Source organism: Xylocopa sonorina, chromosome 1 (genome assembly GCF_050948175.1).
Source record: "Xylocopa sonorina isolate GNS202 chromosome 1, iyXylSono1_principal, whole genome shotgun sequence".
Taxonomy (NCBI): domain Eukaryota; kingdom Metazoa; phylum Arthropoda; class Insecta; order Hymenoptera; family Apidae; genus Xylocopa; species Xylocopa sonorina.
In genome coordinates, this window is record NC_135193.1 from 2,213,840 (window position 1) to 2,228,774 (window position 14,935).

Sequence of the window (14,935 nt, forward strand, 5' to 3'; positions counted from 1 at the left end):
CCGTGGGACCAGCGGCAATTTGAAAGTTCTTTCAACGCGGTCCGGCTTTCGCCCGGTTCAATCAGCCCGCAATTTATTCTCTGTTTCGCTGCGTCGCGGCTATCCCCTCGTAATCCATTTAACGTTAGTTTGAAAAAAAAAAGGAAGCAGCTAGAGGGGAATTCATGTAAACGGTGTTCCTGTAGAAGAGGACATAGTCGAACGCTAGGAAAACTCTCAACTTCTCCTATCATTACCAATCGTTAGCAGATGTTTTCGTTGTTTAGAAACTGAAATAAAAAAAAAGGAAATATAACAATCTCACGTCGCCTTAGCGACTTTTAAGTAGACCTATTCTTCGACCAAGTCCTCGAGGATCGTTCTCCGGAGAAACAAAAAGAATTTCGCTTCAGGTCGCCGAGAACAATCTGATCGCCGTTTTATCGCGCATTGTCTTTTCCTTATTCTGCGACTGCACGCCTCGCTAATTGTTTATACTGGAATGGCCGACCGATATAATTGCATCGCATCGCGAGGTATTTTTAACGGTTCGTGGGCGTGCGTATAAATAGTACACCGCGGTGATAACTCTCTCAACCCCTTCTCAGCCCCCGCCCTTACCACTTTTATCGCTCTCTCCTTCGTTTACGCGGCTCGTCCGCCTTCTGATCGCACTCAAGTGACCCTACTACTACTACTACCACCACCACCGCCTACTATTCCCTTATTATTTTCGCGACTGACATTCGAAACCGACTTTGTTGCTGTTTAACAAGCCGCTAGTTTAAGCGTGATGTCGCCCCGCCGACCGGTCCTCGCTTGTCTAAGCGGAAGGGTGTCGCTTTTTCTTCGAGAACTCCTTGGCGGTTGTCGATACGTTTTCCCTTCTCTCAACCTTCGTCACGTTAATGCATTGAATCGTATACTCTCTTAATTACTTTTCAATTGGTTTCTGACATCGAACACGGTCCCTGACAAGAAATTCGTAATCACCTATTTCGCTATCATCTATCTTATTGTAGATAAAAAAATTGGAGGGTTAACTTTTTCTCTAAGGAGAGCTTTCTTTAGGAAAGGATCATTTATTTTTGGACATGGTTGAGTAACTTTTTCCAAGTAACTTGTTCGGCGGCCTTTGAAAGTTTTCAAGATATTTGCGAAATAAGTAATGAATACCACGCGTAGAGCTGTAACGTTACTTCTAATTGCTCTCTCTGTCCCTCCAAATCTGAGGTCTGACAAAATGGTGGCATACTAATAACCTAACGGTTTACATCTACCATCACTACCCCGTTCTCTGGCTAAAAACAATTAATCACGACGTACCACGATCCTGCAGAATCGCCCAGGTTCCCTTCCTGTCGCCCGTTTCCAGCCACCGTCCTCGTACCTGCCAATAAACTGTGTCCACGTTATTAACGCAATTAGAATAATCGATCGTCCAGTCGAGGATGGCCGATACGGTTGTGTAATGCCATTATTGCGACGATACGGTGGCAATGATGTAAGGTGACGCGCGGCAATCTGTCGGGAGGCACTCGGGGACAGATGAAGGGAGAAAGTCAGACGGGAGACGACGTTCCACCGTTTCAGCCATGTTTCCACGGGAGTTCTGATATAACGTTGACAAGGGGGTGGACGCGCGATTAAACTACGATTCCTCCACCTGACAGTCGCAAGTCCGCGCCGCTGTTCATCGTCTTCGCTCCGAAAACGGATCGTCGAGGACGATTTCGAGTCCGCGACTCTCCCGGTCGCCGATAACGACGACACGCAGGCCTATTAATACGATCCTTATTTTTATCACGCTCGCGACTCGCTTCCTCCTCGAGTTCGTCGCGCGAACGCGAAGATCGCACGTAAACACGAGCTTGTTATTCGAGGAATATCCCCGTCCGATAGAATCGCAGCTCGTTCGAGCGAGTCGTGGCGTTGATTCTTGGTCAGCCTCGCGACGACCTTGTACTTTCCTCTGGTCTTGTAACTCGAAGTCGGCGAACGGGGTGGAAATACGAATGTTCCTCACCCGGATGGAACGATTTCTTGGTCAACCGAATTTCGCTCGAGAGATTACGAACCACGGACCGAGTGGCTGTTGATTTCTTCTCGGCTTTGATCTTTGACTTGGTCGCAGATAATCCTTCGCATCGCATCGATCGATGCTTATAGGAATCTATTTCCTTGGTCTTGATGTACAAGATGAACGTCCTACTCTGTTCTGGTCCATACTCTGTTGAAAGCGTAAGACTGTTAAACATTCGAATCAAAGAGAGACGTCGTCCATTCCTTTCCCTGTTCAACAGCTGCTATTCGAAGAATGTAAAGTTCAAAGCTGCCTGTCGGCGATTACCAGTTTCTCCTCTTCGTTTTCTTCAGCTCGAAGAGAAGAGGTTCGCGAAGGCGAGCCCGTTTGGTGGGCTTCCGCGACACGAGCAACGGCTGTCGCAATCGGAAACGGAGATTGTTCCGCTCAGTTGACTGGTAAACAGAATCATTATGTCATCTAAAACTAGCCAGCACGATAACGACACCGTTACCGTGCGCGTTCGTCGGTCACGCGTCGGCTTTCCTCTTCTCACGTGTAAATTGTTCGCGTGAAGCGCTGCGCTTCCGAGCCACCCTTAAAATGTCGGTCATCGAGTTTTTGCGCGACACATCGCTCGCGATTTCAACCCCTCGACGTTTAGAAACGTCCAAGATGTCGCCTTCAACGTTGCTTTTCGATCGGGCAACGAAACAAATTATTAAGAGGCTATTGTTTTACGAACGAAGGTTAAGAAAAATCACGAGATTTTTTATTTTCAGCGTAAAGTTGGGAGCAATGAAACGTGAACGTGTTTCGTTCCTCGATGTATCGGCGTAGTCTCGTTCCGATTCGAACCGGTATCAACATTTTGCCAGACTAATGGCAATATTATTTATGGATACATTTAGTGAGTGTTTGCCGGCAACGATTAAAGTTTAATGGCTCACTATGTACAGGAAATATAGAATAAAGGGTGTAATCGATATAGGTTATTGATAATAGTTATTAATCGTTTATTTTGATACTCCGCTCGTGGACTGAAATAGACACAGTAATGCAGCAGTAGATTACGAACGAATATAAATCCTATTATTTATTGCCGCCGATTGTTGCGGCTTCCACGGTTTTAGGGATGACTAGGCGGCCGTTCTGGCGATTACAAATAGTCACGGGAGAGGTGTAAATTACACCACATTACTATCGAATCGAATATTCGCGAAGACTTACGAAGATCTAAACGTGCATCCGGAACGTCAATTTTCCATCTGTAGCGTTCCAGCAGAATTTAAAAAATAATCTATCTCTCCTATTCTTGTTCGAATGCTGAAACTATCGAATCGCATTATTCTAGAACCCGTCGAACACAAATTACGAATAATAAAAGTGCAGTTCTTTTCTTTCGCTTCATTTTCGTAGACGCAATTTTCTGAACAGACTAGTATTGATAATAAATTTGACAACATTTTCGGCATCCGAGGCATCCGCTTATCGGTTAGACACCGGTAACCAATTGAATTTGGCCGGTTCAATGTTTCAAGGGGGGCCAAACATTACACGACGATCGAAATGGCTCGTTTTCCCACCCACTTTCCTACGATCTATCTGTCCTGTACCACTTCGGCCGTGATAACGGACGAATTATCATTGTTAACCAGCTATTAGCGGCTCTGCCCGCCGTTACATTACCGTATCGTCTAGCCTGCATTTATTTAAACGCCACGCCGATCGCTTTTTCCCCCGTTTAATTGCCGAAATTAATAAAGCATCGAGATCGCCGCGCTCCTACGTCGCGCGGTCAAAACTCGTTCGACTAATCGGCAATAATCGCTGATTTACTTTTTCTACTGGCCGCGTACATTTTCGTCACGTTGGATTATTTAAACATTAAGGGAATTTCGATTCTATTCGAACGCGGCAGTTAAGTAGCTTTCGATTTTGTCCTCTTTTCGAAGAGGGTGACAATCGAGAGGCTGAAATAACGGTTTAAATTTTTTGATTACGACGTAAATTGCTATTCCAGATTTTTGTATAATTGTATCGATCGAGTTCGGTGGTTAATAATTAATTTCAACAATAGAGAAAATATCGAAATTTCAACGATTTAAACCGTAAGTGCTTGAACTTTTTTCTTTTAGAATTATCAAGAATTCCTAACAGTTTAAAGATATTCTAGTGACTAAAAAACGGTCTTGGATGTTACCATTATCTTTTATTTTTTTTTCATCATGCGTAAGTTCGCTGATAAACGATTACGTATACGTACAATATTCTTCGTTGAAGTTACGCGATATTCGATTTGTTCTCCAAGTTTTTTCATCCACGTCCGATCTTCAACGTCGTTGCTTTTCTCTTCCTTGGATCATGTTTCGATTTACAAGGGAGTTTCGTCGAACCCGCAATATTCTCGTAACGAGGTCTATTCGAATTTTCGAGGGTGTTTGATCTCGAAAGGGTTATCAAATAACCCACCTTCGCGTAACCTTTAATTCAGTCATTTGTCTCTTTTTTATAGCAATAATTATAGCCTTCGAACTGTTACATCGTTTTTTAAAGAATTACAAATAATTCGTCGATTAATTTCACAGAACGATGTTCAAATTCTTAAACGCAACTTCTCATACAAAATAAGTGGTAAAACTTTCGTGTGCTTCTTCCTTAAGATCTGAGTGTTGGTAAGATAGAAAATAAATCGAAGCTGTATGTACATTAACGAGGAAAAACGGGAACGTGCGGATTCTAATCAACCACAGAGAAATAGCGTTAACAGGAGGTCACGCGACGGCTGACGAAATTCGTTCGACGGCAATAACGTAACGTTATTAAGAGCGATCACGAACGTTGCAGAACTTTCCGCAGACGCAAGGAAAGTTTCACGGACAATGGGAACAATGGGGGACAATTTCGCGGCGGTCCTTCTGCTGCTGGCCCCGATGCTCTCGACGAGTGAATCCCTCTCGCTGCGCGGCAACGGGAATTCCTACGAGCGAAACAGCTCGCCCGACGCCTTAACCCTCGATCCGCCATCGACGTCGCCCCCGATCTACGAATGCCTCTTCATAGACTCAACTCTCCCGGTTTGCGACACGAAATGGTGAGTCGTTTCGTTTCTACGCAGCTGTTATCTCGATCGTTCAATTGTTACCGAACCAAGCCCGGTTCGCAACGAAAATATTCTGCCACCACTTTTTACGTTGCGCGAGCAACGCCGATGTAACGATTCAATTACGCTCGAATAATAATAAATTGAGAGATATGCGACGAAGCAAAATATTCACACATGTTGCAAAGAGACAAACCCCGGAGCTGTTTGTAGAATGTACAAATACGGTACAAAATAAATTTAACAAAACATGAATATGCAGATATACGATATACCGCTATAGTGGAAATTTGCTGTACGAAATATATACGTCGCGATGTCGTGTTAATTATTTTAGGATGTTAAGTTCGGAAGAGGATCCGAGAAACAACAGAAATCTATTTAACAAAGACGTTAGACAACGATCGAGGAGAAGCATAGACATCTCCGCGATGGATGTTGTAGTCTATACGTTCGAGGGTTGCTCGCTTACCAGGTACGATTTTTACTTTGCTACATTACGGATGTCGCGTTTATCAAGAGACGAAAGATAATTTGCTTTTAAATTTTTTAATTCTAATTCTAACACCAAACTGTTACCCTATGCACCCTTAAATTACGTTTGTAGCATGCAAATTACATATCGTCTACCTTTGTATTGGTACAGTGCGCGTGATTAAGTGATAGCAATCGTTGAACTGTTTAACAGATTACCGTTCTCGATGCCGTCTTGCGACGGGATTTCTTTGAACAGGATCGTGGATGTACAGAAATTCCGTCCATTCCCGGTGAAGGGGCCGATAGAGCCGCCGTTCATCTTTCCAAAATTCAATTATTCCGAATGGCTGCGCACGATGACGCGACTGAAAAACCATGTATCGTCCACGACGCGAGATGTGAGTAGCTTCGATTTACATCTGACATTGCCCTTGGATCTTCCTCGAGTTCTCGAACGGACCGTCCCTGAAAATCGGCGACGGTTTTCATTATCTGTCCATAAATATTCGAGTTGGCTTACTTTTTCAGGGCGATCGAGACGCGATTGCCGTGGAGGAATCGATTCAGGGTCGTACGGAGGAGCTTATGAACGCGGCCACGAGGAAGGAGACGATGCCGAACGCGATGGCCGCCAGTATGAACAGCTCGAACGGATTGTCGGCAAATGAACTCATTCCTGGCAATTCCAAACACCCGAAATCCGACGAACGGTTTCAAGGGAAACCCAAGGAGACGTCGAACGGTGGAAGAGCTGGTCCACCAGTGTTTTCTTCCTTTTCGAGCGTTGAAATTCCTTCGTATCTGCAATTCCGCGATCATTTTAGCTCGATAGAATCGGATGGAGCCGAGTCACGTGATCATTCAAAACCCGCTCACCTCTTGGACCAAACTAACGGAGCAGCTCCGGGAATCCCGATAATTCCAAGGAATCGAATTATATACGAGCAATCTCTGGAGGAGAAGGAATCGTCGAACGGTTCTAAGGAATTGTCTCGATTGCTGCCTGGTCCAGGGATTTTTAGAAGACAAAGAGAAATATCGCCCGTATCCGAGGAGACGAGGCCGCGTGGAATTGCTGGCCAATCGATTGCCTGGCAAACCCAGCGCGCTGGAAAGGAATCAAGTTCTAAGTGTAAATTCCACTTCGTCAACCTTGGCAAACATAAAAAGCGATTCAGAGGATTGAAGTGCAATCAACCGGGATTCGTCACCGCTAACACCTTCGAAACAGCAATTCCATCGTTCAAGAAAGAATCTGATTCCCGTAGCAAGATCGATCCGTCGAGCGATTCGAAGACGACGTGGCGAAAGAGCGCGTCGAAGGAAGCTACGTCGACGAAAAAGGATGGGGCAACGAGTCGCGTGGAATTGCCGTCGTTCAGGAACCACTAGCGTGGAAAAGAGGACATTCTAATCGCGAAACTAGGTTAAAGCGACGCGTCCAGCTGGAGAATCGAATGCGAAAGTAAGGGGAGACTGGGGCAATGCCGACAATTCCAACGTGTCGCGGCAAGATCGAACTGTCGGCCGAGCAAGAATCGTTCGTTTGTGAAGTTCGTGTGGATCAACAGTTTACAATAACGTCGAGTGGCCGAGGGAGATTTCGTTCCCCTCTTTTCTACGTCGCGACACTTTTCATTACGTTAGGACGACGCGCGACTACCGGGGTGGACACTTATTTAAGCGCGACAATTAATATCGGGGACGATGCTCCTTTCGCAACTCGTTCTTCACTCGTTATTTCATTATGTCCCGAACTAGAGAAAATCGCGCGATCAATGCTGCGCCAGTCGGAGTTTCGCGAGTGTTTAGAATTCCAGCGTTTATAAAGGAACTGTTATAACTTTTATAACAGTTCAGAGGAGATATTGGCGGAAAGCAACGTACCCCGATAAAATGTTCAGCCTTGATGTTGCGTCTACAACTTGAACGGCCATTAATCAACGAAACTTTCATTGTTAGGATTAAGTGTTGTATCGGAATTGTAATAACCATCTGTACTTCGCACTACACAATTGACGATGCATTGAATGCCGTAAAAGCGTCACGATTATCCGTACGAAAATGCGGTTCGTAACGTTCACGTTTCGAGAAAACTTCGCCAAGTAAATTAAATTTAGAACGATTAAGATTAGAGTATTAAGTATCGCGAGAATTGATTACGTAGCTAAGAGTTTGTCGAGCGCCATGAACGTCACGATTTATTCGGGTAAGAAGGTAATGTTCGTGGATCACCTGTTCGAGATGGCTCCACCGCGATACGTGTAACAGGGTAAACAGAACCAGAGGGATCTTCCGGGTTTGGCCCCGATTCTGTTCGAAAATTTGGAACGAAATTTGTCAACGAGGACAGGCTGACAGATTGAAAAGTGGTGGAGTTAAGGCCGTTCGTGGTTACCGATGTTCGCTTCTTTCTCTTTTCCATTCCCCTTTTTCTCCTTCCTCTAGGTTCACCAATCCCGTCGAGGCACGGAAAACCGTCTCGACTCGATCCGTTTATATCTCGATGAATCGTTTCTGTTTCATCGCGGTAGGGACGATAGTGTATTTTTCCCCGCGTTCAACGATCGAAGTCAAATGGTAATTAGCAATGGCAATCGCTCGCGAATCAAATTGAACACGTGTCTTCTTCATTGATCTCAGGAGACGAGGAAAAGTGAAATAGTCGGCCATGAATGTGAAGGTTAAGGAGAAAAGATTGGAGGGTGTCGATATATAAATGTTTAGTATCGATTCGATTAAGAGAATAAGTAGTTTTCTTGATTTACGTCGGTTATATTTTCCAGTACGACTGTTCTGTACTTTCAATCGCCACTAACAAGACGCAACGCGTACACGATAGAACGTAAGATCGTTAAGAACAGATAATCCCCGTTTTTCTTCCAACTCTTCATATTATGACTTCGTGCCACGACTTCGTTAACGGAATTTTATAGGCTCCACATTCATGTTAAGTACGTTAATAGCCTGATGTGATATGTAAGCTAAGATGTTCAGCGATAGTTAATAGACGGTAATTTTTTTAAGCTATACCGACTAAGAGTATAGGGTAACTCTTAACTTAACGATGCTTGAGATATCGCCATTTTTGACTTTACAATAATATTTACTGCTGTATATTATGCTAAATATCTTAAATAAAGTATATTACAAATTAAATCGTAATTTGTTATTTCGATACGTTAACGTGTGTCTATTTAGCATTCGTAATGTCAACGTACAATATTTTTCAATAATTAATTGCGGAAGATTGATTGAAATTGGGGTTGCCGATGATAATTTAGGATTTCCTCGTACCACGAACAGTTCAGTGGTGTATCTTCGAAGATCTTCTAGATGTTTACCGACCGTTTCTAATCATCTACGTCTTCCGTTCGTATAGAGATACTTAAAGTAGGTATCGAACCAAGGGTTGGTTTAGAAGGTTCAATATCGCCTTGGTGATCCTGGCACAATTGAATACCAACGTCAGGTACGCAATTGTAGGCCACTAAAGTGGCGGTAACTGGAGAATGCAGGACCTTGGTGACGTAAATCTGCTGGGGCCCCTTCAACTTTTTCGGGGGCGGGACCAGGTACCTCCCTTCAGCGATACCTTCCTTCTGATCCTTTGGCAATGCCGATGATTTTTTATTCGATTCTAAAGACTCCTTTTCCAGAGATTCCTCGGAGCTTTGCAAAGACCGAAGATCCTCCAACGTAGTCCAAGTGATCACCTCTGGGGGCAAGATTTTGCTGGAGGTTTCTTCGTCCCCTGGTATCAACGATTCACCCTGTTCGTTGACGAAAGACTTGCCGCTGTTCTGCTCGTATTCCTTCTGAAATTTTCTCAGACTGTGTAAACACGACGATACACCGTGCGCTGGTTGCAGACAAATTGGTTGCCGCCATCGAACGATTTCAATCACTTGCGTTTCATCCGTTGTCTTTGGTGGTTGGTTTCCGGTCCAGAGGAGGCGATTTTGATTTAAAGCCAGCGCGTTACATATTACTGTTAGGAGTACCACGATTACAGATGAAATTGCAACCTTCATGATAAACCCTCTGTTTTCACGCACAGTTTTAAGACACTTTGTACAATTTTGTTTGTTAAAGTTGAACAACGCTTTTCACAGATTCGATACGTGACACGACTCATCGACGCGACAGCCGATGGTAGAATAGTCGATTTTCAAACAGAACCAGACTATTTATAGCCTGGAAAACTACCTTTGCGTCGGAAATGCGCCAAGGTGGCTGCGGGGGTTCCATTTTCCCGACCAATGACCGTATGACCCCTCAGTCGAGTTGGTCGACGATGTTTCGAGCGATTAGCAGGCCCGACGAACATACCTGAGCCGAAACCGATTCCGCTGCACTTAAGAGGCGTCACTAACGTCGCGTTAATTGCTCTTAAGGGTCACAGTGTGCGTCTGTGTGCCGGACGGTTCGAAAGTGGACGAGCTAATTGCGGGACTGTAGTACGGCTAATGTGGAGGTGAATTTCAGAAATGCTTCTTTCACGACAGAGGCCCTTCCGTATATTTGATTGCCCGTGCATTTGCGCTTGGCTACTCGTGGAATATCATTTGAATACGTTTAAATTAATTTCCGTGGCCGGATGAGGGTATTTTAATTGAGTAGATGGTTTGTTTTAACGCAACTCGTTGGTTGCGTTTAATTTCAATTATTACCGGACGCAACTTAACGATTCTAATACTTTCGGAGTATCGCAGCGCCTTCAGATGTGCAACTTTGCGTGCATCGTGTTGCGGTATCGTATACACGCAAGGCGTACACGATGAGTCGATTGTTGTGATAGGAAATAAAAGCACGAATGCCTCTCGCACTGTATTTCGCCGATTTTTAATTACAGATTATAAATATTATTTGTTACGCATCGGTATAACATTGCTCGAAAAATAGCTACATTTACAGAGAAATTATTACCGACATGTTATATCCCTTCTACCATTACCGTGTTTTTTAATTAGAGTTTTCGCAAACATAGGTTGTTTTTAAAAGTAATAGAGAAATACCAATTGCTCAAGCAATGGTCCTACCCATCCGCCAACCATTGATCCGTCAACCGTTTAAATCCCCCGTGTACTCAACGAAAGGCGTATTTCCAAACTTAGCGCTGGCAAACAAGGCCCAACGGACGATTCCTTTACCTGTTGGGCAGCCAAAAATCCCAAACGTTGGCCAAAAAACGAGCATCAAAAGCCCGGGTCGGACGAAGACGGAGAAAGAAGAAACCCGGGCACACCTGAGCCGGATTCCTGCTAGGTATTAAACCCGACCCCTTCCACGGAGCGATTCATGCACGTAGGGAGGGACGCCTCGTAGGAGGCACGGAAAGGCGAGGAGAGAAGAGGCGAGAAGGTCCACGGAGCGTCATCGAAGAAACGCCAGAGGTGGACGAGGCCGGGATTTCTTCGACGACGCCGGCGACGAGGACGACGGCGATGACGATATGGGCAGGTGGGCATACCTTGGAGGCTGCGGTTAGAAAGCTTTAAGCCCGGTCCACAGTATCACGCCGCAGCTCGCCGTGGCCGCATACCACCTGACCATCTACGCCTAACGATACACACAACCTGTCCGGCATGCACCGTGTCCGCGTACACACGGTGCCGTACGCCTGACCGACTGGTACCAGTACGGTACCAGTTGCCCTGCAGCTTGGCAGCTGCGCGTGCGTGTTTCGCTCCGTTCAGGAATACCGCGTATCCGTCGCTGACATCGTCGTTCTGCTATTTCTCTCGTGTATCTTTTTTTTTTCTCCACATTTTCGTCCAAGTGCCTTTTTGGAGAAACCGAGATATACCGATACCTTGCTGCGGACGAGAAGAGGTATGTACTGGAGATGTTACGTTGGGTCTGAGGATCGTTTGTTGTTCCTGATCTAATTTTTGAACGATTTGATGGGTTCCTATGCTGGGTTCCTTTGACACTTTGTTTTCAGTTCGGTTGAATTTGAATCTGAACTGACGACGATTTCTTTCACGCGAGAAGATGTGGGTGTCGTTCTGATTTGGTTTGTGAATTTCGGTTCTTTTAAGAGAGATAGTAATTATCGTTGTGGAGAATGTTACTTCTTGGGTTTGAGTTAATGTTCAAATATTTGCTCCGGGTGTCCTATAGAGCTTGACGATTGTATTTTATTCCTAGAATGTCATGTTTATCGCAGTTTTCTCTTCCGGATATTTCGCGGTACATACGAATATGTTATCTCTTAAAAGGTGTGGTCCAGGCGATGTTTTGAATCATCTCGAGGCTACAAAGCTCGCCTTCTCTTTATGTCAAGCATCTTAGTCATTGAATCTGGGTGTGTCAAGGTGTTTGAGTACAAATACTTTCAATGCAAATTTTAAAAGCCAACATACACACTTCAAGTACGATGCTTTTTTACGGCGCGACCAACAGTTTCACGTTCTTTACGAGCCACCTCGAGGTTAAATTTGTCAAATTGTATTCATGATAAACACTTCCGGTTGCAAATATTAAATTCCGGGTCGTATTCCAAGGTCCGCTTCAGCGGCAGACCATCGACGTTTCGTGCAGCCTCCGCATAAAATATTTACGGTTTTCTCACGGAACCGTGATGAGATCACGGTTGAACGCGTAACGTTGGTGTAGGCCACGGTTGCATAACAACCGTATCGTTGAATATCGAAAATCCTCGGTCCGCTCTGCGGTCAGGTCTCGTCCGAACGGGGTTCCTGGCGCACAGGTGTGAAACTCTCTCGTTGCACGATTCGGAGGAGTTAGAAAGTGCGACCGCGACGTTCCTTCGCCGGCTCTTTCCTCCTTTCCTTTATTGCGGTTCACGTGTAATTGCCAGCACACCCACGCGTGGCCGCTGGAATGTTTGGATAATTCGCGTAGTTCGCGTAGTGCTTAATTTGTGTTCCCTCTCCGCGATGCCTCCCCGTTTCGTACAATCGCCAACTGGACCGCCAACTGGGGACAAAACGACAGGGATGAAACGAGTCGATTCCTTCGCATGTGCGCGAACGTACAGGCGAAACTATTCGATTCGGTTTAATTGAACGATGCGATGGATTCGACGAAATTGAATCGTTCAAATTATCTGCTCGATCGATACGTTTTACTAAATCGAACGGTAGACAATATTGCCGAAGTATTTGCTTTCGTTTGACGCGAGGATCCTGCTAGAGCGACCAATGATTGGGATCCTATCGCATTCTTCGCGATTCTTAAGAGCTTTTCCAACTTTTATTCAATTTACATTTTAAGACATTACGAAGCTGAAGGTAGACCGAATGTGAAGTATCAGAGGTTTAAGAACAGCAGACAACAGACAGAGATAAGATAGCTTCGCGTGATTTGCATGGTCCCTAGCGAGTCACGCTGAAACCAACATGGCGGTTGCGCAACCTCCAACTCTATACTCGGTGTCTGGTATTATGTGCACGTTGTTTCACGTGGGTCCCCGCGATAATGTTGACTCAAAAAAAATTGAATCAAGGAGAATTATGCAACGCACACGCTGCAAAGCGTTTCGGGCCGCTCTCATTATTCGTCGGAGCATCCAACAATATGGAACAGATTTAATCGCTCGCAAATGTAGGGGGCAATTAATAGAGTATCGATAATCGGTTCGTCGTTAACAACTCGTTAACACGTTCGAAGCTTCGAAGAGTTTTACTGCGGGATAATCTTGAAAGGGTGTTCCATTCTCGTGAACCAGTAATATATTATTTTAATTTCATGTCCAACGATTTGATTTATGGAAATTTTAATCTCTCCACTCTTATAATTCTGTTGATCCTCGCATATGCCATTCATATTAGCATTAGCTATTCTAGCTGGGTCAATATTTTATCAGATGGAAAACAGGCAAATATTATACTGGCCTTGTCTAATTTAATTGTCATTACGACCATCCTTTTGCTAAATTTGAAATTTGTATTTTAATACACACGTAGCAGGGACAGTTCTTTTTCTCTCGGCTGAATATCGTCGAAGGTGTTCGCGTACTTGCTCGGCTCCAACGCCTTAAACGCTGACCGACGAATCCGATGGCAGTGATAAATAACAAGCGTAGAAGAGCGAATAGTGGGATAAAAGCAAGGAGCAAATCCGCGGGGAACAAGAGCCACGTATAGTAACATGATTATGCACCACACATAAACGCGCGCGTTTATTCACGGACTCGCGTGAACACGCGATGACGTGATCGCATGGTGTCGTAGGTGTTGTTACACGCACGTGTGTGTTCCCATTGCGGGCCCATTCCTCTGTCCATTCATGGTGAGATCGTCGTGGCGTGAAACTGGTGTCCAATTGTCCATGCGTCGTCTAAATTGCGATCCAGAACTCGTTTATCCAGAAACGAGCTTCTTTTATCGAGAATATTTATACACTATAGCCACGTGAAGGGAACTTTGAGCACTGGTACGCGTCATCTACAGCATTGGCTAACTTATTGTTAGATATCAATGTAAGATCAGACATTTTATCAAAAATTCCATAAATTCGTAACTTTCTATAGCCATGTAACATTTTCTATTTCATATTGTAATTACGAGATCGTTAATTTTTCAAGCAAAACCGCCGATTATACACGGAATATTAAGAGCCGACTTAACTCCTATTAACCAATCTAGTTCTCTTGCTTGCAAGAAAGATTACGGTCGACTGCGATTTTCGACACGGACAGAAGAAACAGAAATTAATTAAATTAAACGATACAAAACACCGGAGGCACGATCGTAACGCGCGCGATTCTTGGGAAAGAAGCAACGCGGGCAGCCGCGGTTTTGCAGTCCCGATCCATTTTCCATCGCAACGTTGCACCGAGGGGAATGACACGGAGGATCGCGTAGCCGCATTATGAATTCGCGTGTTCGCTAGCCGCGATGAAACGCGATTGGCGGAGCATTCGCGGCAAATAAACGAACCGTACGACTTTCAAATAGAGTTGGACGATTTATGGACGCGCGTCGATCGTACGGGCCGTCGCGATTTCACGGCACCGTTTCGTTCCTCTTCCTCGTTCTTCCTCTTATTCTTCTTCCGAGTCACGGGTACTGCGACCGTCCTGCGAATTGTTCCTGCGAAAACATTGGTTCGCTTCGGTTTCGCTGGCTCGCGATGGGAACCGATGTACGCGCTCGTGTGGAGAGCTACGCGGCGTTGGTACAGCTGGTAATGCACCGTTAAAGGGTGTGTTCGGACATTCTTCGGATGATCAGCGTGGACAGAAGGTCAGCTGTCGGGAATAAGATTGAACGTGCAAGTGGCTCGAATACCTGACGGTGCGTACGGTTATCGAGTGTTATATTTAAATCGCGATAGGTTTATTAGTGCGATTGTTGCTGGCTCGACGCGTCGAAACGAAGGTC

The 14,935-nt window shown here is 45.0% G+C and overlaps 1 protein-coding gene across 1 annotated transcript; it reads left to right on the top strand.

Moving 5' to 3' along the window:
• Positions 1-2,385: 2,385 nt before the first annotated feature.
• Positions 2,386-6,974, top strand: LOC143432560 (uncharacterized). The gene is made up of 5 exons (XM_076909236.1): positions 2,386-2,460; positions 4,850-5,096; positions 5,443-5,580; positions 5,794-5,980; positions 6,111-6,974. The coding sequence occupies exons 2-5, from the start codon at positions 4,885-4,887 to the stop codon at positions 6,972-6,974; spliced, it is 1,401 nt and encodes a 466-aa protein (XP_076765351.1). The 5' UTR covers positions 2,386-2,460; positions 4,850-4,884.
• The last annotated feature ends 7,961 nt before the right edge of the window (positions 6,975-14,935 follow it).

Bases quoted from the DNA above. Each gene is read 5' to 3' on its own strand.
- LOC143432560 (XM_076909236.1), top strand. From the start codon at position 4,885: ATGGGAACAATGGGGGACAATTTCGCGGCGGTCCTTCTGCTGCTGGCC. The intron at 5,097-5,442 runs GTGAGTCGTTTC...TAATTATTTTAG, and splicing joins CCGGTTTGCGACACGAAATG to GATGTTAAGTTCGGAAGAGG. The intron at 5,981-6,110 runs GTGAGTAGCTTC...TTACTTTTTCAG, and splicing joins TATCGTCCACGACGCGAGAT to GGCGATCGAGACGCGATTGC.